General features: G+C 41.3%; 2 protein-coding genes across 2 annotated transcripts in view; one reads left to right on the top strand and one right to left on the bottom strand.

Moving 5' to 3' along the window:
• PIGF (phosphatidylinositol glycan anchor biosynthesis class F) overlaps positions 1-27,715 on the top strand; it is a 105,720-nt gene that overhangs the window by 9,103 nt on the left and 68,902 nt on the right. The window contains exon 2 of the mRNA XM_019413284.2: positions 2,696-2,750. Coding sequence (XP_019268829.1) covers positions 2,730-2,750 — 21 coding nt within the window. The 5' untranslated portion in view covers positions 2,696-2,729. The remainder of the gene's footprint in view (positions 1-2,695; positions 2,751-27,715) is intronic.
• Positions 1-27,715, bottom strand: part of SOCS5 (suppressor of cytokine signaling 5) — a 127,632-nt gene that overhangs the window by 73,948 nt on the left and 25,969 nt on the right. The gene's annotated exons all lie outside the window — the stretch shown is intronic.

Below are 27,715 nucleotides of genomic sequence, written 5' to 3'. Positions count from 1 at the left end.
GAATTCCTTCTTAAGTGAAAAATAATACTTGCTGACATTATTTGTGCATCTGATCCCTGAGTATCTGTACAGAACATCCATTCAACTAACCACCCTCTCATTTTGTTCTGGGGACTATGGTCCTCCCTTACTCTTAGTCCCTGGGCTTGGGGAAAAGAATGATGTCTCCACCCCCCTGCTTCAGAAGTGTAACATATGACCTTAGTCTAGGTCATCTAGTATATCCTATTCCTCTGACCACAGTAATCCATTCTAGACTTACTAGAAAGTTGGTTCTGAATTTGAACCTAGAGGCAAGTACTCCATGGAGTAGCTTGCATCCATATTGGCTACATGAAGAGACACCTTGCCCAAGAATGAAGCCAATATTGAATATGCTGAATTGAGAAATGGAGAGAGAGAAATGAAGTCCTAGGTCACCCTGTTTGAACCTTAGAGCAAGCTTCACCTGAACCAGAACCTCTAAATTATTCAGTTACGTGAACCAATAAATTTACCTTTTAAATTAAGTTAGTTTGGATTACATTTTTCATCTTTGGCATGCAAAGGATTTTTAGTTGATGCAATATCTTCTAACAAAATTAGGCAAATTAAACTCCTGTTGTTTCCATGGTTTGACAGATTACATGATTTCCCCAGCTAATTCTCAGATTCCTGAGAATCTCGCACTTGGAGTGACTCTACCGTTGTAGCATACCCTTCTAAATACCAAGCCAGAGTCCTCCTCCCCTTCCCCCAAGGACTCCTCCAGTTCTGTGCTTAAACCCAGCCCACTGGTGAAGTTAAAGAAGGAAGGGAACAGATGGCAACCTGATTCATACTGCTTTTATAGGGAATTAAGCCAATTTATTTGGGGGGTCAATTTCAGTTCAGTTTCAGCAATGAATGAAGTTGTTTGAATCCATTTTTGGTTCAGGTCTATAATCATCTGCAGTAATCCCAAGTTCTTCACATGGGAAAAATACTTGGGGGGGGGGGGTTAATGTTTGTTCCAGTTTGAGAAAACTATGTAACACGGAATCAAGTTGCACCTGTCTTATTAGGCCTTCTGTGCTAAAAGAGGTAGCATATGGGCAGGACAGGGAGGCGATTAATAGTATACTTAATACTAAAATAATCAGCCTAGACTGTATCCATAATAAGCAGCGTTATAAAATCTACTCTTTGGATTTGCTTTTAATATTTCCAGTCCACATCACAGCACACTTTGAAATGTCATATCACATAGTATTGGCCAAATTATTAGAATATAGTTTGAAACATTTTGCCTCTTTTAGAGGAACATGCATTTTATAGGTAAAACATTTATGGTCTCTGTTTGAAAATTATTTCTGATTAGACTGATATTCTGTCAGTATCTTGAGGTGCTAAAACTCAGTGAGCAGTTTTCTGGAAAAATGTTATTGAAAACCTAGGCTCAGCATAGGGAATGTAGTCAATGTATAGTAATAGCGGTGTATGGTGACAGATGGTAGCTACACTTGTGGGGAGCACAGCATAATGTATAAACTTGTCAAATCACTGTGTTGCACACCTGAAACTAATATAACATTGTGCATCAACTATACTTCAATTAAAAAAAAAATCTAGGCTCAGAATAGTCACAGGACCATTTTTCAATTGCTTCAGGTAATCTAATGGATATGTTCTGATAGGAAACATTTTTTGTTTCATTGCTTCCATAATAAATACATATATATTTATATGTAATACATAAAAATAACTAAATAAGTGAGATTTCACAACACAAAATGTTCAGCTTGTTCCAAAATATTTTTTTGTTAGTTGATTGTATGCAAACAAAAAGAATGACAGATGCCATCCGTATACAATTTATGAAGACACCTCTTGCTTCTGCATGTGTAAGGAGGACATCGGATTTGACAAGGTGCAAAGAGATGTCTTACAGATGGTACACACGAGGCCCATGAGGACAGGTCTTCCCAAACAAATGGAGCTGTGAAAGCAGTTGTCATGTGCACGTCTGTCACACCTGTTCTACAGAGAAATTCCCACTTGTAAATGTGGTCTTCAAAATCAGAGCCCAAGGCTGGCTGAGCTTAGTTTAGTTTTCGATTAGTTTGAGAGAGACTACAACTACTAAAATGGATTTCATACCTTTCTGTGACTCTTCTCTGACTTATACATTTCACTGACATTGTGTTTTTTAACGTTAAAGCTTAAGATTAAAATTCTTTTACTTGGTCCTCAAAGAAATAGCCGTAATTTATCTTATAACATTAAATTCATTGGCAATGTGCTTTGGAGGGAATAATTTGTGTTCTGCAAAAGGGCTTGGATATACAGAATTTCAATGGTTCAAATGATGTAATTTTCTATAATATTTAGCCTGCCATTTTTAGTTTGGTATTTGTATAATAGGAGATTTCGAAGAAAAAGCTAAAGAGAGGCTAATTTGCTTGGTTAGTGCTTCTGTTCTTTTGTTCTTTTAGAATCTAAAATTAACCAACATCTGCAGTGTCAACAAGGACTCCATATGGCATTCAAGTTTGTACTTTTCCTAAATAATGCATTTGAGGCAATATAATCTGAGAGGAATTCTGAGGTGATAATGAGTAGAATTGTATATACCACTTTACGGTTTCAAAGTGATTTAACAACTAGGACCTTGTTTGGTCCTCACAATGATGTTAAGAGGCAAGGAGATCAGGTGTTTCTTATTTTTGTTGAACAGATGAGAAGATCGAGGTCCAAAGTATTGAGGAGAAATGGCTGTAATCACAAACCTGGTGAGTAGCAGCATGAGAAGGAAACCCAAGCCATCTGGTATCTAATCCAGTGCCCTCTCTACCATATTACTAGGACCACATTATTGACACCCCATGTTAAAATAGCACATTTCCAAAATAATAGACCCCATAACTCTGTAGGAAAATAAAAAGAACTTAATACTAGAAAGTAAATAACAAACATGCGTATTTGGTTTTCCAGAGTTTAATGGATTTCGTTTGTTCAGTTAACAGATGATTTCCACAGACGTTCTTGTACTTACTCTTGTGATTTCTTATTTTACCTACAAAAAAAAAAAAAGAGTTTCTGCCAAAATGCTTTGTTTCCTTGCAAAATCATACCTCATAAATCTTTGTCATATCTAGAAAATCTAAAAACCTCTCCTATAAGAGGTGTTGCAGCTGAGAGTGTTTTCTTCACAGTAATACATTATAATTTAAGTCTACCTGAGTTTTGAAACATTTCATTTCATCTCAAACTTCTGTAAATTTCTGCAGCGTAGCAATCATTCAGAATTTCTGGGATAAGAAAAAAAGTAGGTTCAAGTAAAAGAATGTATTAGAAACATAGCTTGTGACTGATACACAGGCATAAATTTAGCAGGAACCCATTTTTGAAAGTGTAAATAATGTTGTTGCCAATCCATATTTTATAGAAATTTCTAGCTATGTAATATTACCATTTCTACTTAAAAATGCAGAGAAATTCAGTTGCTTCCATTTCTTGAAAGTTTGAGGCTTAAAAATTATGAATGCCGGCATTCTTGAAGAGGAACACTGTGAGTTTGTAATATCGAAAAGGTACTGGTGTTCTTTTACATTGACAGGCAGATATATTTCCCACAAGTGGAAACACAGGCCTATCCTGGCATAAGGAGAAGCCAGCAAGAATTTTAATCAGGATTTGGCTCAGTCTGTGCTGGTTCTGACTTCACAAAAGTGCATCTTTAGGAAGCACCTTCCACCAAGTGGAAAGCTGGCAAGACACAGCATTAGAGGTTGCTGACACCAAAGCAAGCAAAGCTCACTGAAAACTTAAAATTTTTCCTCCCCGTTAGTTGTTTGGATATGTCTCAAAGAACTACAAACAAAAAAGCAATCTTTAAAATTGATATTGTCCAAAACTCTAATATCCTACCTACTCTGTGTCCAGGATTAGTGGAAAGACACCAAACATTTTTGAAAAGGTCATCTAACCTAAGTAGAAGAATATTGTCTTTCCATGCATGAGCATACTTGGACATGGGAGCTGTGAAAAAGAGATACAGGGAGAAAAGGACAAGGGAAACACTATGCAATGTACTTTGCTGGAAACGAGTAATCGGGAGGATTGGGGGGAGTTACGGAATTTGGGTAGGAAAGCCTTAGAGATGGGAGGGTTAAATCATTGGAGTTGGCAATAACTCCATCTGGCTAGATAGGGGAGTCTAGAGGGAGGGGCCCAAGGGTGCTAGAAGACCGTACTTGTGATGGTAGTGCTCAGAGTTAATCTGACTGCGGAGAAATGGCATTGCAGAGGCAGGGAGAGAAGGCAACAGCATGAGGAAGGGAAGTGCCCGAGGGACCACGAGAAACCCAACTGCAGTTCTTTTTGTTTATTCAGTCAGATCCAGTTTTTTCCTACTTCCTTGTCTCCACACCTCTGCCCCTCCCCACCCCCACCCCTGCAAGAAAAATCCGTGTTCACTGGCCCAAGTTTCTTTAACTTAGTCCTCCTTCATCCCCTGAATGATTTGTGGAGCCTGGGGCTGGTAATCATTATTTAGCAGTGACTTCAGCATTAATCAATTAGAACTGGAATGATATAACTTTGTTCCCACTCAGCCCACTCACAACCACAACCTTTTTGTGCTACAGAGAAGTAACGTGGTCCCTTGGCTATCTTGCTGCTGATTAACGGACTGTTGGAAGGGCCAGTACAACTCCCACAATAGTCTAATGCTTTCCTGCCAGATTGGCTTAAAAAAAAAGGCAGCTGATCGTGTCAAACCACGTTAGCCAATACCTGTATTGTCTGTCTGAATTATAAAGCAAAACAGTACATCTCGTTCTCTGCAGTTCATTATTAGAAGAAAGAACATGAGGAAGTATTAGACCATGCCTGTATCATATGAGACAGCTGGACAATCTTGCTCACTCCCGCACTGACCACTGGAACATGTCATCTGCACATTGATACAGTGATGATGACTCTTAAAATTACATACAATAGCACTCTCTCCTCTCCTCCTTGCCTAGATGCAGTTGAACAGTGACTTTCAGAGACGGTGGGAGGATATGGCCTTGCCAGCTGATGCCAAGGACCTAAGATTTAAGTACATAAAAATAACTCATTAACCTGCCCCTCCCAAGTCACCCGCTCCACATACATCATTGCCCTAAGAGGAATCAGGTTCCCTAAGGTCATCCTAAGGGTGTCTGTGGAATTTTCGACTTCCTCCCTCCACAGACACCCTTACGCTGGTCTTTTGAGGCCTGCGCACTCCCAGGAAACAAAAGCAAATTTCTCCTGTGTGAAAACATCAAGAGCCAGAAAGAATGGAACACTGCATGATTTATCTCTGAATCCCTCATCCTGCTGGATAATGCCCCAGGGTGGAGTTATTCTTGCTGTCACATATAATTCAACCCTGAGTGGATCAACATGTTTAAAAGAAGTTTCCAAATATGTCTAAGACTCTAGGTGCAGAAACTCAAAGTGCCAATTAGCAAGGGCAATTTCAAATAGAAGAGAAATTGGAAATTAGAAAAGCAAAGAGGCACGGGCTACAGCAGAAGGAGCCAGCTCTGTCGGTAACTGGTTGTAGGCTGTCAGTCATGATGCCCATGTCTCGGTTTCCTTGACTCCAAAATAGACACTAAGATGAAAGGAATTTGGTGAGAGAAACTTTTGAGAGATGTTGATTTATGTTCTGTCTCTGTATTTTTCCTTTTCTCTCTCCCATTATGGCTGGCTTACATGCCTTTACCTCAGGAGAGACTTGGGGGTTGGACTTATAAGCTTTAGTTCCAGATAAACCCATGAGGAGAGTAGGGTTTGAGGAAAGTTGTATTTTCCAGACTAAAAAGATCTGTTCTCCCAGAAGCAGCAAGGATGTTGCCCTATGTGAGGGGCAGTCCCCTCACTATGTATCCCTCGGGGAGGTTGTGTCTTTGCCGAAGAGCCCTCCTTTTCTAGAAATGCATTTTGGGACTTACCCATGTGGGGGTAAGGGCCACCAGATATTCTTGCTTCTAAAGATGCCTGGTCCCTGCCAGAGCCCTCAGTGTGTGCATGAAAGATACTTCTCACTGACCTGAGGTGGATTTCCTGTCTGCCCTACAGCACAGATGCACCAAGTTTAAATTGAATTATCATACTCTCAAGACTCTAGGGAATCATCAGTGGTAAGGTAAGGTGACCATTAGTTTATTATCTATTAAAGCTGAGTATTAACAACTCTTCTACACCATAGGGAATCCACTTTCTTGGGGCTGAATTCATGGAGGGTTTACTTTTGCCAGCCCTGCTTATCATTCCCTTTTCCACACCAGCCCTTTCTGGTCTCCATGTTTTCTCATTTGGGGTGCTTGAGAATGGCTGGCGGCACCTTGAAAAACAGCATGTGCCTCCTCCCAGATCCCTGCATATTTTCTCTAGAGCTGGAAAGGAGTGTCTTTCATCCCCAAGTATACATATCTGACGTCTGTGTTGCCCTGAGGAGCAGCGCCAAGTAACACCACGTAGCTAGAAGACCAGGTCTCCGGTAGGATTCTCTGGGGGCTATGTGCCTTTTTGAAGTTGCTAACAAAACAAACAAAACAGAACAAAATAAACATTGAAAGATCTTTTATGCAATTGTCTTTGTCGTTACTACTGCTGTTTGGTGAAAAGTACATTTATTGCTTCAGGACTGTGCCATAATTAGAAAGGGGCAAAATATTAGTGCAAGTGAAAACCTTCCAGAACAAGCTGCCAGCTTTTGGGATCTCTGAAAGCACTTATTGGACATGATCTCATGTGTGTTTTTCTTGGTAGCAGCCATAAATTGCCATGTTCTTTCTGCTATGGCTTGCTTTTCTCTTTAAATATTTTAGGAGGAGAAAATGTATTTTCTGTTTGTTTTGTTATGATGATAACGATGGTTTGTAATTTAGAGAGTCTATATTCTTGATTCAGTCAAAATAATCTTTGGGTCTCTTCATATTTCATGCCTAATAGTCTTTCTCAGAACTTGGAAAACAAAGTAAAATGGTACCCCAAATGTTCCCTTTCCTCTTATCTTTGTAAATCCTCTCATATATCCAAGGAATCAACATTCTCGGAGGGTGAGGGGAGGAAGCCTCCCTCTAAGTTAAGACCTCCTAAATCTGAATTACCTATGTTGTTCAAAGAACTAAGTATTCTGAAAATTCTAGAAACCATAACTCAACTATTCTTCTCCCAATAGAAACTACTAAAAGTAGTCATGTGGTCTATCTCTAAAAGTAGAATTTATTCATTCTTTCTTAATTAAATAAGAAATAAAAGGAAGTCATCCACCAGCTTTCAGAGCAATGACTATAAAATAAGAAATGTAGTTCCAGCCAAGAAAGAAAAGAAAAGGATGTTGCAATATAGGAGCAATATGAGGTCTTACTCAAGTGGATTCTTATGCTTCAACCAAAAGCTGGAAGAATTAACAAAAGCTCTAAAGAAAGGTAGAAGAATGCAGACAGTGGAGAAAAGCAGAGGGGTACAGAAAATAATAAGTGTGTAAAGCAATAAATTGGAGTCTGGGATGATTCTTAACTAAATTACTTGCAAATTGCAGTTTCAAAATAAAATACGAAGCTGAAAAAATTCATTTCCAGAACAGATAACAAAAATCAATGTGTAACAAAAGCCATTTTGCAAGAAGAGCCTTCAGAGACAAGGTCAGCTCCCTGGAGAGGAGCTGAGACGAAGCAAAGTGGCACAGTGGTGTGCATTCACTAAAAACCATCGTGGCATGACTCTGTCCACCCTATGTGACAGACAGTGCTCTCAAAGGCAACTGTCTTGCCTCATGTGGTCCACTTACAAAGGGAAATGGGGCTTAGTCAACCGTATTAGTTACTTATTGTCGTGTAACTAATATCTCAAAACTTAGAACTCAAAACAGCAACATTGTTAGCGCACAGGTTCTTTCTGTGAGGGATCCAGCCCCACGCAGCTTAGCTGGGTTCTCCTGCTGAGGGTCTCTGTCTTTTACAAGACTGCAATCAAAGCATCCACCAACAGGGCTGAAGATCCGTCTCCCAGCTCACTCAGTGCAGTGGGAGTGAGGACCTCGGCTCCTCACTGTATATTAGCCAAATACTGTCAGTTTGGTGCCTTGTGCCACGTGAGCCTCTCCACAGCTCCCAACACATTGCAGTTGGCTTCCCTCAGAGCCAGTGCGTGACAGAATGCCAAGAGAATGTACAAGATAGAAGTTAGTCTTTTGTAATCTAATCTTAGTACTGACTTTTGCAGTATTTTATTTATTAGAATCAAGTCACTAAGACTAGTTCACACTCAAGGGCAGGGGATTAAATAAGGGTGTGCGGGGCACCTGGGTGGCTTAGTTGGTTAAGCATCTATCTCTTGACTTCGACTCAGGTCATGATCTCATGGTTCTTGAGTTCAATACCCACGTAGGGCTCCACAGTGCAGAGCCTGGTTGGGATTCTCTCTGCCTATCTCACTGCCCCTCCCCCATGCTCTCTCACTCATTCTCTCTCAAAATAAATAAGTAAACATAAAAAACTAAGGGCGTGAAAACCAGGAAGTAGTATCATTGGGAGCCATCTTAAGAGCTGCCACATACTTCAACTTATTTTATTCTTCCCTGAGTTTTATAGCATAGAAATAATAGGCTGTCATCTTCAAGACCAAAAATACTTTCTTTGGACAAAAATGCTCCAGAAATCTTTATTTCCATTGTCTCTTTTATTGACCAGCAAATGGCTTTATTCGTTTACATCATTTATATGGCAATGCGTAGCCCGATCATCTTAGCCAATAGGCAAACTGTTTGAATAAATGAAGGAAATATTCTTTCACACATTTCATTGGGATGTAAGCACTATGAGGGCAGAGATTTTATCTGTCTTGTTCTCTATTGTATTCCCAGTGTGTACCATAGAGCTTAACAAATAGTTGTTAAATGAAAGGCTTAAACTTACTGGATTGTTATGATATGCCAGCCACTTGATTTCACTCCTTTAGAAATTGAGCATTAGAAATACTTGCATTTCAGGGCACCTGGATGGCTCAGTTGGCTTAGCGTCTAACTCTTGATTTCAGCTCAGGTCATGTTTTCAAGGTGGTGAGATCAGGCCCTGTATCAGGCTCTGTATCAGCAGGGAGCCTGCTTAAGATTCTCTTTCTCTCTCTCTGCCCCTACCCCGTTCATGCTCTCTTTCTCTCTCTTTCTCAAAAAAAAAAAAAAAAAAAAATACTTGCATTTGTACCCAAGAGTGGAAGGAAGAGATTTTTATCACTTGGGATTTCCAAAAGCAGCCCCCATTGGTGATCATCTTTGTTAACAATTCAGAGAGTCTACTGAAAAAAAGGCCAACTCCATTTTCTCCTAAAGGGAGAGTGTTGCCTTTTCTCCTTTAACACATCTTCCTTTCTGTGGCCTATTACTCATTCTTTGAGAGGACTGTAAAGGACCACAATGAAAAAAAACTTAAACTAGGTTTTAAAAAAAATCATGAAAATAAAATATACACATCATTTTAAAAAGTATAAAAGCATATAAAATGGTGAGTAAATTCTCACCCTTTGATTCCATCCCCAGTCCCACCTCAGCTTCAAAGGTAAGGCATTTAACTGTTTCTTAGATATGATTACAAGTATTTTCAATGCAAATATAGTGTGTGTGTGTGTGTGTGTGTGTGTGTGTGTGTGTGTGTGTCTGTTTGTGTGTTTATACATATGGTTTCATCATAATACGGTTCTACACCTTCCCTTTTTTCACTTAATGATATGCCTGGGAACCCATACAGACCTATCTTAATTTTTATTGGCTACATAATATTCCACTGTAGGGATGTGCCATAATTTATTCAATTAGTCCCCACCTATCGATACTCCTTTCCACCACCACCACTCCAATGTTTTAGCTATTAAAAACAGTGCTGCAGTGGACACATCTATACAGATATCTTTGCATATTTTGATGAGTTTATCTTAAATTTTTTTCTTAGTGTTTATTTTTGAGACAGAGAGAGACAGAGCATGAGCAGGGGAGGGGCAGAGAGTGAGGGAGACACAGAATCCAAAGCAGGCTCCAGGCTCTGAGCTGTCAGCACAGAGCCGGAGGTGGGGCTCAAACCCACGAGCCGAAGTCAGAAACTTAACCGACTGAGCCACACAGGAGCCCCATTTGGTGAGGTTATCTTAAAGACAAACCCCTAACAGCGGAATTACTAGGCCAAAGAATGTGTGCATTTAATTTTTTGAAAGCTTTTTTATTATAAAATAAAATACAAATACAGAAAACCGAACCAAACCAGTTACAGAGCTTAATGGATTGTTATAAGACAAGCACCCTTTTAACCATCACCCAGATCAAGAAACAGACTGTCAGCCACGTCGTAAGCCCTCCATGTGCTCTATGATCACAACTGCCCCCCACTCTGAAACTAATCACAGTACTGACCTCTGTAGAAGTCACTTTCTTCTATTTTTTTTAATGACTTTACCACCCAAGTGGCATCCATAAACCTGATAGTTTAGTTTTGTCTGTTTGAAAAAAAAAATCTGATCTTTTATACCTCTTTAAACTTACAGTTTTCCCCTCCAAACTTTTCTTTTCCATTCAATTTCTCTGTTGAACAACTCAGGGCATTTGACCAGTGGAGTTTCCTACAGCCTGGATGTTGCCAACTATGTACTCTTGAGGCAGTTCAGCCTGTTCCTTTGTCCTCCAATTTCCTGCAAACTGATGGCTGCATTTGGAGGCTTGATGAGGCTCAGGTTTGATTCCTTTGGCAAGATGATGAGTGGTACATCAGGAGCTACGTAATGTCTAGTTGCCTCTCTTTGTGACTTCAGCAATTACTGATGTTCAATGCTTAGAACCATGCATTTATTATGGGCTGCAGAATATTCTAACTATGTTCTTTCTTTTTCACTTATTAGTTAGAATATTTCTGTAAGACACTTCCTCTCATCTATTAGTTGTTTAAACCTAATGGTACCATTCAGATAGGAGGGCAAAGTAAATGCTTAATTCTTTGCTTTACTTACCAGTTTCCAAGATAAGGAATGTTCTCTACCATCACCCTGCAAAGGTGACTTTTTATTTTACTCATCATGAACTCATGTATTCATACATGTATTCAGCATATCTTATGAGTTTCAAGTCATTGCAATCATTATCTTTTCTGCAGATCAATTTGTCCCTTCTTTGGCCTCTTCCATTGGTACTTGAATCTCTTTGACATGACCCTAGTTAGTGATCTGATAGTTTCCTTGCTATCTGATATGACAAGATACTCCAGCCTCACTCTGTATGTCTCATGTCCCAGACTTGAAATCTGCCACTTCTCCAATAGGCCCTGGGTTTTTGTTCAAATTTAAAGTAGGAAGTGGTATTTCAAAATGACAGTCTAGGCACAAACTGTTTCTAAGACTTTTCAATGGACAGAGCTGGGAAATAGCTGTATGTTTGTAAAGAGAAAATACTTCATGAGTTCATTTAAATACTTCCAACTTGAATTTAGTACCATAGGTTTTTATAACCACGACAGGTTCAGAACAATAGTACTAGTGCTACCACCACAAATATGATTTTGCTAAAAGTTACATTTAAAAAAAAAAGTCGTTATTTATTTTTATTTATTTATTTATTTTTCAGAGTTAGCTCTACTCTCAAGGTGGGGTTCAAACTCACAACCCTGAGATCAAGAGCCACATGCTCCACCCACTGAGCCAGTCAGGCGCCCCAAAAGTTACATTTTTTTTCATTTGCTCTCTGCATTTGCCTCTATTGGTCAGAAGTAATTTTTACTATATCCACATTGTCAGAGGATAGCCATTGCACACAGGAATCACTCTCATTTACCCCTCACTTAATCCTGATGCTTCAAGTAGCTCTGGATTTAACACTCACCATTATTTTTGGTATTGATGTGTCTCTAGTCACTCTGGAGCTTGTTTTCTAGGAGATACACAGGAAGTGTTCACAGGAACTGTATCTCCTGAGTCCTTACATGTTGACAAAACTTTGTGTCCTTTGTGCCCGAAAGTCATTTTTCTAGATGTAAAATTATCAGCTTATGTTTCATTATGAATCTTAAATGTATTTGTTACTCCATTTTCTTTGGACGTAAGTATTGTTGAAACATTTGATGTTAACCTAATTGTCTTTAAAAAAATAAAAACAAAAAATAATTCACTGCCTTTTAAAAACTATGTGTCCAAAGGAATTTTTCTCTTTCTTTAAAATTCAGTAATTTTGTTAGACTATGTCTTGGTTCATCATTCTGAATCAATATTCTCAGGGACACAGTATGCTTTTCTATATGTAGTTCTCTCTCTCTCTCTCTCTCTCTCTCTCTCTCTCTTTCTCTCCCCCCCCCCTACCTACCCCTATGGACTTCCTATGGGTATTTGCTCTAAATATATATATAATGTTTATTTATATTTAATATATTATAGTTATTTAATACATAATTAAATATATATTAATTTATTTCAAGGAAGTTTCTTAAAGATTTTTAAAAGAAATATTTGTTCTTCTTTCTTGCCTTGGGCCTCTTCTTCAGAAACTCCCATTATTGTTTGTTGGGTCTTCTTTGCCTACTGTCACTACTGGTCACTATCTCTTGAACCTTTTTACTTCTTCCTTCATTTCATATAGATTTGGAAGATTTTCCCCTCATTTTTACCTTACACTTAGTTTAAGGAATTATTTGTTATATTCCTTTGCTATTGTGTTCCTTCCTTATAATTTCATTTTTACTTCTGAAATAATTTTTTCTTTTATTTCTTAAAAAAATTTTTTTTAACGTTTATTCAGTTTTGAGAGAGACAGAGAGAGCGTGAGTGGGTGAGAGACAGAGAGAGGGAGACACAGAATCCAAAGTAGGCCCCAGGCTCTGAACTCTCAGCACAGAGCCCAACACAGGGCTCAAACTCCCAAACCGTGAGATCATGACCTGAGCCGAAGTCAGCTGCTTAACTGACTGAGCCACCTGGGCACCCTTTTTTCTTTTATTTCTAATTCTCTTCTGAGTTCTGTCTCCTCATTTCTGATTTTTTCCTAATTTTGATTTATATTGTCCCTTCATGTATAACTTTCCTGATATCTTTCACTTCATTTTGAAATGATAGGTTACTTGTTCTGATCCTAATGTTTAAGGACTTGCCTTTCTGAAGTGACTTCATTGTTTGTAGAAATATCATTCTGCCCCTTAGTTTCTTTTTTCTCACAATGTTTGTATGAAATTTGAACTTCATTCTTTTCTGTTGCTCATTTCTATGTAAAATTAGACTTCCTAACCTTTTAGAAAGAGGCATGGTTTAGTTCAAAGGCATGACTGAGAAGTTAGGAAAGCAGACTTCATGGAAGTCCCTTTTGTTTTTGTGAAGTGTTCAAAAACAAGGTGGCTGGCTTTCTGGGATTTCCTGGCTGTGTTCTTCTCTCCATTTTTATCTGAAATTTCTCTTCCTTTGTCTTTCTTGTTCTAGTCCAGCTCAATTTTGGTTCTGCTCCCAAAAGTTCCTCCTCTGTGGAGGCATCTTGAAAAAGATGCCCTGGCTGGTCTAAAGAGTTCATAGGGTTTACACAACTTCAACCTCTTCAGTCCTTCTTACTGAAGGCTCCATGCAGTCACCAACTATAGGGCACAAAATTCTCCTAGATTTAGCTGTTTTTATCACATTGACCTGCCATGCTTTCCAGTGAATACCTGTTGGCCATTTTTGAGCTTCCCTGGATACACAGTGCCTTCCCTTTGCTTCTTCTTGCACAGAACCATCTGTGCAAGATGCTGATAATGTGCTGGTCTTGCGGGTACCCCCTTCTGCTTGTGTTTTGAAGTTCATGGGGATACTTTGTCACTTAGCTTTACTGCAAACATTTTCGAGGGGTTTTGGATTTTCTGTGGAGTTATTCTGTTTTTGTGAAGGGACGTGGAGAGAGTCAAAGCTATGCTGCTACCTGCTCCATCTTCCCAAAATTTCTTCCCCACTTGAAAATGTGGTTGGTGTTACCAAATTACCTGAAGGGTGATGTACTTCCTGTGGACATCTGCTTTAAATTAACGCACTTCCTATTTCTAATCAGCAGAAGGAAAACAGTGAACATTCTGGGAGGAGACCATACGTCCTAAGCATTTTCATTCTGAGTCATAAGTCTGCAAATGGTGTCAGAGAACTTTGTAAATAAGAGCTGGTGGGATCTTAAATTCTGCAGAATATTTATAGAACCTGTGTGGGCCACTCTGAGATGATCGGTGCCCCTGGAGGACGGACTGCCTTTCAGTGGCCCAGTCAAGAGGACGGTGCATATGCCACAGCATCTTTGGAGCAGAAACTTAAGATCATTGCAGGATCAAGCTTGAATATAAATATGTTGGAGGAATTCATTTGGGCATTTCTCAAGCCACAGATCACATGTCTGTGTTTTTTCAGGTCTCTTCAAAAATTAAGTCAGCTGGGAAGGACAGTTGGTTTGTATTATATTCCCCTATTCCAACAGGCTTCTCATTAACAACAGGCAGCTTCTGACAGGGACTTTTAGTTATGTTCTAAAAACACTAGCTTTTCTGGACCTCATATTTAGTTTATGTCTATACTGTAAAAATGAGTCCAAGGCCCCTAAAATTAGCAACGGGCATGGTATTGTCTAGTCAGCTAGTGCAGATATTTAAGGTGGAAAAAGAAAACATTCTGTGTTTGACTTATCTTTCCAGACTGATGTGTGGATGTGTTCCTAGCCATTGACTAATTCCGTATTTTAGAATATTAGACTTGGCCATCTTCTTCCTTGTACTTGGGTTGACATTTGTCCCTGTGAATTTTGTGTTCACTCCCAATTCAGTGAAATATGAGGCCACCTGCTTAGTGTCCGGATCGTGTAAGGGCATCTCCATGCAGCCCAACTGGCACTGAACCTGCCACTAGAAAATTCAAGATGAAAACCCAGTAGAGGCTTTCTCTGGGGAGTTTCAAGGCCAGTGATGGTTCTCTAAACTAGACAAAACGTGTTTAGAGTGGACAACAGTTTGGTGAAAGATTGAAGAAAACCTGGCGTACCTGTACTACTGATTCTCATTTACTTTTTTGTTAAAGCTTTTCCTGAGCGATTGGGTACACTGCTGCCTTCTTTCAAGACAGACTACAGAAACACTTAAAAGCATCTACTTCTAGAACTAATTAATGTATTTATATGTGTGTTGCTATCATATTCATATGAATTCTACTGACTGCTAGACCACAGGCTATCCGGAAGGTCCCAAAGGGAATATTACCCCTGAAAACTTGAAACCTATACACTCCATCCATTTCTCATCAATCCACCACATGATTTCCATTCATCCATCAAAAACACTCACAGAGTTAACTAAACTTCCACCAGATGTCTGCATTAAGAAATATAACCGACAGGATAGTACAGTAGTTCTCATGTAGTTATTAGAGTAAAACCTCATCAATTATTTACTATCCATTTCCTACACACAAGGTGCCATGCTAAATCATACCCAACCTTATGGGGTCTAGTTTTAAAGCAGTCAACTATGTAAATGCAACTTTTACAATTGACATATGTTAAGTAAGAAACGTCAAAAACTGTATTTTTAAGTTCCATGCACAGAAGGTATGGTTAATTGCTAAAATTTATTTGGCTTATGAGACCTATTTTCTCCTCACTGCAGTGGCCACACGTTAGCCAGAGAATGAGAAGTCTTTTCTTTTTGTTGTGTTTTTTAACATAGACTCTGTGAAAAAAAAGATGAGAAAGAACCCCTACAGTGCAGAAGAGAAAATGGAGTTTAGTGAGGGAGTAGAAATGCATTAAAGAGAAAATGGAAGTGTATGGGGAATAAGGAGAGGGTTTGTTGTTTGCTATTATTCAGGAGACAGGAGGGACATGTTTTTTGTTTTGCTTTGCTTGTTTATTTGCTTTTAACACACAGATGAATGCTTAAGTGTAGATAGAAAACCAAAATCAGAGAGGAGATTGCAGCAGCAGACAAGGAGTTTTGAAGGAACGTTCTAGACAAGTGTTTGCTGCAGTAGAGCTATTTTGTTCATTTGTTTTTGCAGTAGGGAAGTTCATACAGCGAGGAAATGTCTGGATAGAAAACATGGATTGATGACAAATGGTTGTGTGACTTAACTGGCTTGTTTATTATTAAAGAAGTAGGTAGGCATCAACCTGGATATATATAGAACAGAGTAGCCTACAGCTCACCTGCTTATTGCCTACTCTTGGAAACCATACACATCGATACAAACATGAAGAACTAGAAAAGGTCCAGAGGACTAGTGAGCTACTGCATGGGGTAAAAACTGAATAGGAACATTATTAAATTTTATGAAAGTATGAAGTTCATATACTGTATAATCAGGAATGACTCACCAGATGATCCAGTGCTAAAACTAAAGGAGAGAAGAAGCCCTTGAACTTTGAGAGATGTAATTTTAGAACATGTAAGAGGAAATTGTACTTTACTCTTGGAGTTATAAATTGGTCACACAAAGGAGTGATACAGACATGGACAAAATAAATGCAATAGGAATTTAGGTAACTGCATGGAGAAAGAACTCATCATGGGTTTTTTAAAGTGAGCTTGAGCTGTTTAGGATATGGCTATAATTTTGTAAAGATGATATCCTGCAGATTAGTTTTATCTTTCCATGAAAACATCTCTTGACTTGTCTATCAGAGTAGTCTTCTGAATGAATGATACTCGGTCTTACCAGCTGGGACATCCAGTACTTAGCACAGTGCCTGGTAGGAAGTAGGCTGTTGGTCTTTGATTTGTTGAATCTCTTTTATACCTCGAAGAAGTATGGCCCTCAGAAAACTGATGTTGTTGACCTAATATCTGGATGTTTAATTTGGATAAGGAAGTCATTTGAGCAGTGCAGATAATGATTTATTATTAATAAATAAACAAACGGAATTAATTGCTATTAGTAATGGGATGTTAATGCACAGGATGAAAGACTGGGTTCCACTGTGGTTTCTACTACTGCCCAAGGACTGGTCCAGTCCCCTAGATAAGTGAAATGACACAGATAAACAAGGTTAGACGAAGACAAACAGCTGCCTTAATAGCAATCTGGTATTGCTTCAAACCCATATTCTTTAAATACGTGCTTCATATTTAGTTAAAGGCAGCCTGACAACCACAGGTGAAAGAGGATAGGATCAGTCTCTTTTCCATTGGCTTGAATAATTTAGTTCTGACCCAAACTTGTACCCTGTGCTCAGCAGAAGAGGTCTGCTGTTAACCCCACCCCAAACCTCTTTGATGGCAGGTGAGTGAACTTCTGTTGTTCTTTGAGCAGCCCCCTTGGGGGCCTCAGCAGCACCTTGGAAATTTCCCACCCCAAACAGCTTCCTGAGGTGTTCTGAGTAAGCATAAGTGTCTCTATTTTATTACATTTCAGTATACAGATTGGGCTTCCATTTCATTTATAGAATGATGCCTGGAGTCCTACCCTTAATTCAGCTCTTCAGATAAAAGAAAGGGTGAGAAACAAAGTCTAGTAAATTTAAGATTTTTACTTAAGTTATTTACAGTAGCCATAGATGGTTACTGGATTGGCATCCCATGAGGGTAGAAATTTTGTGTTATTTTTTCACCCTCATCATCTAGCCCTGCATGGACAGACAGAATGTTTTTAGTCAGTGCTGATGGAGATAGCACAGGGATGACTGACAGACAACAATGCTGGATCACTCTCTCATCCTCCACTTCGTGTGGTCCACGGAGGCACCCTAAAGACCGCCGTACTTTATTCTCAAATTGACTCAAGGTGATAATCTGTTCAAGTTGATGAAAGGAGGAGGCATCTTTGGGAGAGGGCTACTCATTTCATGCTAGAAACAGCATAGGAAGTTGAGTTTTTAAAGCCCAACCATTTAAACTGTTCTGTTCTTTCTGAACAGCTCAATGTGCATTGTGTTAGATTGAGCCGTATGAAATAGCCTGTTTTCAACCTTTTTTGATCTATAGAGAAGCTCATCACAGTGGAAACAGTGTTACTTTCAGCATGACCTCGTAGACAGAACATGAGGATCAGATTCTGAGTTTTGAATTCAAGTCCCAATACTGTGAAACCTTAGAGAATCCACTTAACCTCCTCGTGTCTCACTTACTCATTCGGTAAATACTGAGCTGCTACTATAGGCAAGAAACTGTGGGGATCAGAGTTTCTGCCTCCTCTGGGCCCACAGTTGACTTGGGGAGATAAAATTCACTTGCAAAAAATTATAATCCAGAGCAGTATATGATAGCATCGAAATTGCATTTTTTAAATTAACTGCATCCCAGCAAGATAAATTATTTCCTGCTGCAATAATCAGGAGGACAATGGAGAATAGAGGACAGTTGAGCTTGGGTTTAAAGGATGCTTAAGTTTTGTTACACAGAGGATTGGGGGAGGGCAGTTCAAGCAAGTGACATGGCAGGAGCAAAGGTGCAGAGGCAGAAAACACGATGCTGTTTTGGTGTGGCTGGACAGATGGTTTGTGTGGGCGGGCTGTGGGAGAGAAGACTAGAAACCTGTTTCTTCCATGGCACGTGGTAGGAACTTTTTCGTTTTCATTGCTACACTGAATAAGTAAATTAAGGAAGATTGGTAGAAAGAAACCCCAGAGTGAAAAGCGGGAGACCAGACATCGGCTTTGTCACCAATTCTCTGAACTCCTTTAAGCGACTCACAATGGGGCTGTGTTGTCCTCAGCTGTGGAATGAAGGTAATTGGACTATGTGGCCCTGAGGGTTACAAGGGTGAAATGAACAATCAGAAAGAAAACTCTTGGAAGAGTAAAACTGCTTTTCCCCCTAACGGGACTCATTACAGATTAAAGTAAATTTAGATACTCCTGGTAACAAATGTGTGTACTTTCTACCTAGAGTACTTTTCAGGATAATCTCATTTCTCATTTACAATTGAAAGAAGCTGTGTGAGTGGGGGAGCAGGGAGCTCAGCCTGTGATCATTCGGGTCAGCTAACAATACAATAAAGTCTCCTGGATGGAGGCATGGACGGAGGGGATGTGGAAATAGCTGCTCCATATCAAACGAGAAGCCCATCGTTGCACCTGGAGTGAAGCCAGGGAAGCAAGCCTCCTGGAAGTAGGAGACTGGATGGAAGATTCTTTGAGCCCAGGAATCTCATCAGATTGCAAAAAGCCTCCTGGTGTCCTTCCAGTTCTACACCATGCCCTTGCTCCAGCAGCTCATGACCCGTGCACAGGTTGCTGATGCAGAACAGGAAGAAGTGCTCTTTGCCAGTGACTCACCTGGAGCCAATCTACTTTGGCGGCCAGCCACCAGGGCAGGATGGGTGTGCCTCCATCACAGCTTCTTGGATGAGCCTTGCTATTTTCAGCCAACTTTCCTCAGCTCTTAGGTTCCAGGATGGACTCTCTACCAGGTCAGAGTCTAAGAACAGCCACACATTTCCCAAATAAGATTTGGTTTGACAGATTCTTTACTGACTCAAATCAGGTCAGACACCCATGGAGACATCCCCTCTGCAGATCCCAGGGAGTGTGGCTTCTTTTGATGTTTACACTCTGTGGATATGAGAAGGTTACTGGCGGACAGACCCATCCATGCGGCACTGCCACCAAAGCCACAAAGGAGTAGCAGTCTTCTGGGGAGTTTTTCTTGGCACTCCTGGCCAAAGTCATTGCCATCTGTCAGGTCAGTGATGAGATGAGCTCATTTCCACCAGTGCGGTGAGTTATCCTAGAAAATCTAGACCAAACCCCTATGAAGCAGAGCCTCAGGGGCTCCAGTTTTCATCATGGAGTATTTCCACAGGCATCTTCTTCCTAGGCAAACACTGGAGCCACCATCTCAAGTAACGCTCACAGGCGGTTCCAGGAAAGGAAGTGAGGACTCGGTGGCCAAGACTTTGGGGCTGGGCAGAGAGGCACTGCACTGATTGCTGCTGTTCCCCAGGTAAGCTAAGTTGGGGCCAGTATCAGGTGCCTCTGATTGGGAGAATCCTGGGCTCTCTCATTCAACTTGAGCCATGCCACGGAGAAGGTCCAAACATAGTGGGAAAGAAGCGTGCAGAAGAGCAATGTGGCCAGTTGCCAGGTATGGACAAGATGAGAACAATTAACATCGCTCCATGTAGAGAATTAGAGCAACACTTCTCTGGACCCTTTGAGAAACTTTCTCTTTCAAATTCGAGTGAGCAAGAAACATATAGTCCAGGAAAGTTCTCCACCATGCCAGTCTCCTGATCTGGGAAATGATATCAAAATACCTCCCTGTAAATCTGGAGGTAAAAATGCCTGCCATTTTTGTGTGTGCCTGTCACTCGTATCAATATTGTTTCTGAAGGATTAGCTGGTGCATGTGATACGTCTCCACTATCATGAGGTGGAGGAGTTTCAGAAGAGTATTGTTTATGGCATTTGGAAGTCTGTCAAAGTCCCAGTACCATAAACGAAGTTAAAGTTTAGACCTTAGGTTCAACTCCAAGAAGACAAGCACAGAGCCTGATGGTGAGCTATTAACAGGACTGGCATTTCACAGAAGAGCTGCCTTAAGCGAGATCAACCTTAACTAATTACACCTTGGCATACAGTGGGGTGTTGCTTGGCAGCCCAGAAAAGTTCTGTCAAGACAGGCAAGGGTCTGAGCTTCAAGGTTGTGTATTTGCATGCTGAGCCATCCAGGAGGACAAGGGTCAAATGAGGTCTCGGAGTTATGGGAGTAGCCATACTCTCACGTGAGGACCTGGCAAGGGTGAGCCATTAGGAACATGTATGGGTATGTCACCACAAGTCTGCATATAGATTTATGGTTTTGATTACTCATGGCTTATTTTTATATAATGACTTATATTTATAGTAGATATTTATGTCCTAAATGTCATTATTCTCTCCCAACATAGACTAGGCTGAAAATTTTAGAAAACCTATTTTTACCATCATAGGTAGTTCACAGAGTTGGGACATATATATCGAAGATGTTTCCACTCCTCAAACAAAGAGGCTTTGGGGGAGTCATCAGATGTGTAAGATTTTCATTCTCTGATACCTACCTTCTGAAAGTGTGTCCAGAATAGTTTCACTAAAGCATAGTTCCAAAAGCAGTGGAATGGACTTTGGAATGCTTGGGGATCTGTGCCTGGGCTTCCTCTATGTGTGACTATTGCATCAGAAAGGTCTTCTTTCCTTTCTCTTAATTTTTTTGAGTATTCTCTCTGAGCAACTCTTCTCCTTCTGAATAACCCCAACCTGTTCTGCTCACTCCTTCAGTGTCCCCTCATTATTTAGGGACTCTTTTCCCTTGGAATTGTTTACTGCATGCTGCTCTGTGATAATTCTTGTCTGCTAAGCCAGAGGCTCCCCAGCACTGGGAACTGCTGCCTCATTAGCCAGGACTTCCCCAGAGCAGGGCCCAGTTCTCATGCACAGGCACAGGGCAGAAGCACACACCTCACCTCTTGTCTCTTCCCCAGGGCCTTTTTGTTGGCCCTTGACCTCAGGTTGCTATTCAGCCACGTGGCTGCAACAGGACCACAGGTGAATAGGCCGCCTCTTCACAGTAAAACTTGCAATCATGGCCACAGCTGATTCACAGATCCTGGAGCCTGGGAATTTCTGGGAATTCTCAGGTGTCTTGTGGAGTCTGTTCCTTCTCTCCATTCTCATGTGCTCTCCCTTTTCCTTCCCTTCTCTTTGTCTCACACTTAGTTTCTGTAACCTTATCTGAAAGCCTTGTACACGCAAGAAAATCTGCATCTGCCTGTACGTTTTGCATAGGTTAAAAAAAAAAAAAAAAAAAAAACCTGGGGCACCTGGGTGGCTCAGTCAGTTAAATGTGTGACTCTTGATTTTAGCTCAGGTCATGATCTCACAGTGGTGAGATCAAGCCCTGAGTTGGGCTTCTTACTGGCCATGGAGCTTGCTTGGGATTCTCTCTCCCCCTTTTTCTGCCTCTCCCCTGCTCGCGCATGCTCTCTTTCTCTCTCTTTCAAGAAAAAAAAAAAGACACCAAACTAAAAAGCAAAAACAAAACCAAAAAATAAAATATATTGCAAAGCCTTGGCATTGCCCTTGAGTCTTTGCAGTTGGTGGCATCAATGCTCATGAACTGGTGAAAGTTGGGAGGTGGGAGTGGGGGTGGCTGGATGCCTACTAGAGAGTTTTGGAACTCTCTGAGCTTCACCATATCATATAGCCCCAGGTTATTTGGATCCATTTTGGGGCAACTGCTTGGTCTGGAATTGTCCTCCGAGTTCATTTGTTCATTTTCTTTCTTTCTTTCTTTCTTTCTTTCTTTCTTTCTTTCTTTCTTTCTTTCTTTCCTTTTCTTTCATTTCATGAATTGGCTGCATTTAGCAGAGTAGAGTTAGTGTTTTTAATGGCCTGAAAAATGATATCCAGATGCTCCACACAAAGGAGGGGCCCTTCCCTCTAATTGCAAGCCTGCCACAGTGATCCTGAGCCTGGTCCCTCCCAGCTGGACAGTTGCCCTGAGCTCCCTGGGGGTCTACCTTGGGAGACCGCCCGGGAGCTCCAACTGGCCCCAAACCCAAGGAAGGAAGGCGAACCATCTGGAATGCATCGTCCAGATCGGCTCCACACTGCCCAGGCACCCTGACAGCTTTTTGGGACTGCTCAAGGCTTGGAATTAATCCATCAGGCTCTCTAGTCAGAGGCCTCCAGACCTCTCTGTCTCCTTGCAGAATTTGGATCCCGTAGAGGCACAATTAGGCCTGCCAGCCACTTCCAAGTTTGGCTTACTCAGGAAAAGGACCAAGGTGTGCTCTGAGAGACACCTTGCAGCAGCTCTTGGACCAGGAACAAATAAAAGAAAGGGAATGGTTTCAGCAAGAGCCTTTCCCTTTCCTCCCCTTCTATTCCCACTGCCATATCCTGACCATCCACTCCAGCCCTGGTGATTGACACTTATTTGGAGAGAAGAAAGAAACCTTGTCCATTCCAGGATGCTTTGGGGAGCCTTTAAAAAGGACAACCTGGCATTTCATAGCTTCTCTTCACCATGCAAGATCTGCTTGAGAGAAATAAAGGGATAAACTCTTAAGGGGGAGGGAGTGGTTAGAAAGAGGTTTGGAACTATCCTCAAACTAAATTGTAGAAAAAGGATTGAGGGTTTAAAATTTTTTTCTCTGAAACCATAAAGCCCTACATGCTATCAATGCACTTATTGCAAATTATTTTTTCCTAGAGCAATAAACATTTTGTTAGAGTGCAAGAATGAATTGTTCCTTTACAAAGACTAAACCTCCTTCCTACCATCTTTTCTCTACTTTGGATTTGTTTCTTCATAGACAAGAAAAAGATAATTTAAATCCCTGACCACAGGAGCACAGATTCCAAGTTAATTGGATCCAAATTTAACAGAATCTAGTATGTCTCACATCAGGCTAGTTCTCGCAAATGGTTAGAGTGAAACAACAGTGAATCCCAGAATAACCCAGCACCGCACCTAAGAGTTGCCTTCAAAGCCTCCAGTACATTTGGCAACTGGGTATGTTTCATGTTCCTGCCTGAGTCGTCCACCTGGCAGTTGTTTCTGTGTCTAGTACTCCTCCCTGCTTCTTCCAGCCCCACTTTTAGCCTCTGCTCACCCCTCTGGTGTTGGCCACCTGGAACCAGCAGATTACAACCTAGTATCAAGACAGAATGCTGCTAGCTACACATGAATCTCAGCAGAAGTGAGTGGAGCGGGCCACACTTCTGAATATTGTCCCACTCTCTCCCCGTGTCACCCCCACAAACATTGTGCAGGGGTATTAAAATTTGGACCAGGGAGGAAGTCTTATTGTCCCACGGAAGACAACTTAGAGTTGAGTAGCAGAAGTCCTCTGGCCACTCCACATAGGGAGTCTCTAACTGACTACTTCTCCCTAGGTTCCAGCTTCCTGCCGTGTCACTCAAACTACATCAGCCTTTTCTAGCATCTTCTCTTGTATTCGCTCCCTCTCCTCCAGTATCTTTATGCAGTTATATATTGGTATATATACCAATTCTTTATGCAGAATAATGTAGCCAACTCTTACCTCCTTGCAGGCAATGCCTTTGGAGCATCACTTCCAAATGAAAAGAGGCCTCAATGTACCATTGTGGATGGGTCACTGTATCCCTTCCCCATGCCAAGGGAAAACTACTTAAGCACTTGCCCTCTTTGGGACATCTTTGTGCTGGGTCTCACAGGGCAGATGAAGAAATGTGGCTAGGGTGAGATGGGCTGAGGAACTAATCCGGTGTAGAAGCTGGCCCTGAGAGTGCCAATAATAGGTAGCAAGCATCCCAAGGCCATGAAAATCATACCAAGTCAAGCCTCGGGTTTCCAATCTAGCAGACAGAGCACAGCCTCAGGGAATTCAAGAGGCAATCAATGCTCAGAAGATCTCTGGATGGACAGAGACCACGTAGGAGATTTGCCCGTGGCCTACAGAACCCAGCCACCAGCTTTGGGTATAGACCAACACTCCAGCCCAGGAATAAGATCAACAGAAGCACAGTCCCCCACCATTGGATGGTCAGTCAGAGTGAAGCTCTAGCCTCATCAGGGCACTTAGGTACTAGGCAGGTTAAGGGGATTAGATATTAGAGACCGCAGTCAAAGCTCTGGTGAACATGGAGGACATAAGAAGAGCTGTAACTCAGGGCCAGTAGGCATGACCAGTGGTTGCCACAGAGGCCTCAGATCTGTGGCATATTTACCAGCAAAGATATGAGGAGAGTAAAATAGGCACTAGCACTGCAGGAGTGGGCACCTGGCTGTGGGCACAGGACTGAATTCTAAGTCCCACGGGATAGTAGGGTGAGCGGGCTGGGCTGGGCTAGGCTATTTATGTACTGAGACAGCAGAGCCAGTGATGTTGGGCTGGAGAAGGCAAGAGAAAACAATGTGGAGACTGGTAATCTTCAGCCATAAAGGATAACGTGTTTATTATTAGAATAGCACCTCCCTGGCGCTCTGGCCATGTGCCAGCCTGCAGAGGTAGGGAAAGCACCAGATTAGGAGTCAGGAGGAGTCTGTTCTAGTCTGGTTCTAGCCAATAACCAGTTGTGGGCCCTTGGACATGTACTTTCATTAACTGCTGGGCTTCAGTTTCCTCATATGTGACATCAGGAGAAATCAGCGGTCCTCAGAGCACAATCCTCAGACTGGCAACATCACAGCCACTTGGCAGCTTATAAAAAATGCAAATTCTCAGGCCCCACCCCAGAACTACTGAGTCAGAAACTCTGGGAGTGGGACCTAGTAATCTGTGCTTAGCAAGCTTCCAGGTGATTCTGACATACAAGAAAGCTCAAGATGCACTAGGCTAAATAATTTCTAATCCCCTGTATGCTCATATGCTTTTGGATCTTTTAGGATAGATGAAGTCAATATCTCTCCCCCCCCTTTCACACACACACACACACACACACACACACACACACACACACACACTACACGCACACACCACAAGCCACATATAACTTGGCCTGTAAAGTACCAGTCTTCTGATCTTGTACTTAAAAGCTCTGTGAGCAGGTCTTCACTACATGTCCCAGAAACCCAGCCCACATCCTCTTTCTCATTAGCCTGTCACTAAAATCAGAGCCTGCCTCTAAAATGGATACATTACAGTTCTAGTCAGCAGGTGGCAAATTGTACAATAAATTCTAGTCTCCTCTCCCTCCTGCCCAATTAGCCTGAGATATGATAGGAAGATTTACTCTTTTCCACAAGCAAGGTCACAACCTGAAGTCGAAATAGAAGCCAGTTTCCACCCTGGCTCTCCTGAGGCTGCTGCAGCGGATTGGCTAGGAGGCGGGTAGATCTGCCTGGTAGCAGGGATGTAATAGGCAAAGCGGTGCAGGGAGGAGAACCAAAAGGGAAGAATAGCTGTGCTAAGCCTGTTGCCTTCTAGTTAAAAAAAAAAAAAAAATTATAGATCTATTTATAACCTGTCTTGTTCCACAAAGGATTTGAGGCACTGCCATCTTGTTGGAAAACCCTTGATGCCAATACTTGGCATCTGATACCATGGACTTTCTGAGCTGAAGCAAGGGGCCAAGTCTTGTTCACACAACCTCTGTCGAGGGTGTAATGGCTACTCCAGGCATTCTGTTCTAGAATACCCTTTTCCTGTTCATCCCCTTCCTTCCTTCCTTCGGCCTCCACAGAGAAAACGGGGTCACCATAATCCTGTTCCTTTTTGTTTTTAAACTGCATAACCTGACTCCTGGCATTACACTTCCCCCGGGTAGGTCCAATAAACAAGATTCACTAGGAAATGTTCAAAAGACCAGTTTGAGGAGTGGTTGTCAAAGGTCTGTACACAAAGGGAACTCTTCAACTTCCCTCAATGTTCTGTTCCTCGTGGGAATGTGCCAACTGATCAATCATCAGTTGGCTACTTCTCTGAGTTGATTTGGGTCACGGCAGGGGGTAGGGAAGATTTAAATCAACTAATACCTGGTAAATGCCTAGAAGAGAGCTAGGCCCATAGTAAAATACTCAATAAGTGTTACTTAAAAAACCAACCAACCAACCAACCAATGAACCAACCCAGTAATGGGCACAGATTTGTACTGGAACCATCTACATCCTCTTTGGGAGAAAACGAGCAGGGCCATGCTTTCAGTTAGGTTTATTTCTTTGGGACAATAATTGATTCCTGTGAATCTGAGTCCCCAATTCTGGCCTCTTTTTCCATTTTCCCTGATACCCTTATCCTGGAAGAGTGATGAACAGCTAAGTCACTTCTAGTTTTTCTTTTTCATAATAAATAATTCCAGTTCCTTAAAAACCCCCTCAAAGGAGGCTTACAGGAGAGGTTTAGTACCTTTATGACATCCCGGGACCACTGGACTGATAAAAATAAACAGGACAGCCTCATCATTTTTTGACGTTGGCTGAGCTTCCCCACACCAGGTGGTCTTGCTCCGGCCCCCAGAGGCCTTGGCCCCTGCACTTCAGATATTGTCTGGTCACTGGCACCACCTTGCATGGTTCGGATCCTACTGTACCCCAAGTGGCCCTCATTGCTTTGAATGTAGATGCTCCTTCCTGCTCCTTCTGTTTACCCATGACACTGCCTACTAGGCTTCTTTCTGAAACATGACAAGCCATTTAAACATTTTTATAGGGAAGAGATAAGAGCAAGGAATAGATAAGATATTTCTAAGAAAGAAAAGATACCTTACCAGATATCAAGACAGTATTAAGCTATAGACATTAGAACTTTGTTATTGGGGCAAGTATATAAAAATAGGCCAGTAGAATGGAAGAGCCTAGAAACAGACCCACATGCACACACAAATATGACAGAGAAGATACAACAGATAGGCAAGAGTGATGGTGGCCTATTTCATAAATGGTACTGAAAAATTGGTTTCCATTCATACAGAAAAAGAAGAATATGGACTTTTACTACAAACACAGATTAATTCATGATAGAATGAAATTTGAAATGTAAAAGGCACAATTTATTTGTTTAAGTTTACTTATTTATTTTAAGAGAGAGCTCACGTGTGCACATCCATGCGTGAACAGGGGAGAGACAGAGAGAGAATACCAAGGTAAGAGCACAGAGCCTGATGTGGGGCTCAATCCCACAAACTGTGAAATCCTGACCTGAGCTGAAACCAAGAGTTGGATGCTTGATCAACTGAGCCACCCAGATACCCCTATAAAGGGCACAATTTAAAAAATCTTTTAGGAGAAACTACACAGTAAATTTATGAACTCAGGATAAGGAAGAATATTTCCAATAAGCCACAGAAGGCAGAAAC

Source organism: Panthera pardus, unplaced genomic scaffold (genome assembly GCF_024362965.1).
Source record: "Panthera pardus isolate Hobbes unplaced genomic scaffold, ASM2436296v1 HiC_scaffold_25, whole genome shotgun sequence".
Lineage (NCBI taxonomy): Eukaryota > Metazoa > Chordata > Mammalia > Carnivora > Felidae > Panthera > Panthera pardus.
The sequence above is the reverse complement of the archived record's forward strand: the minus strand, read 5'-3'. Positions and strand labels throughout refer to the sequence as shown.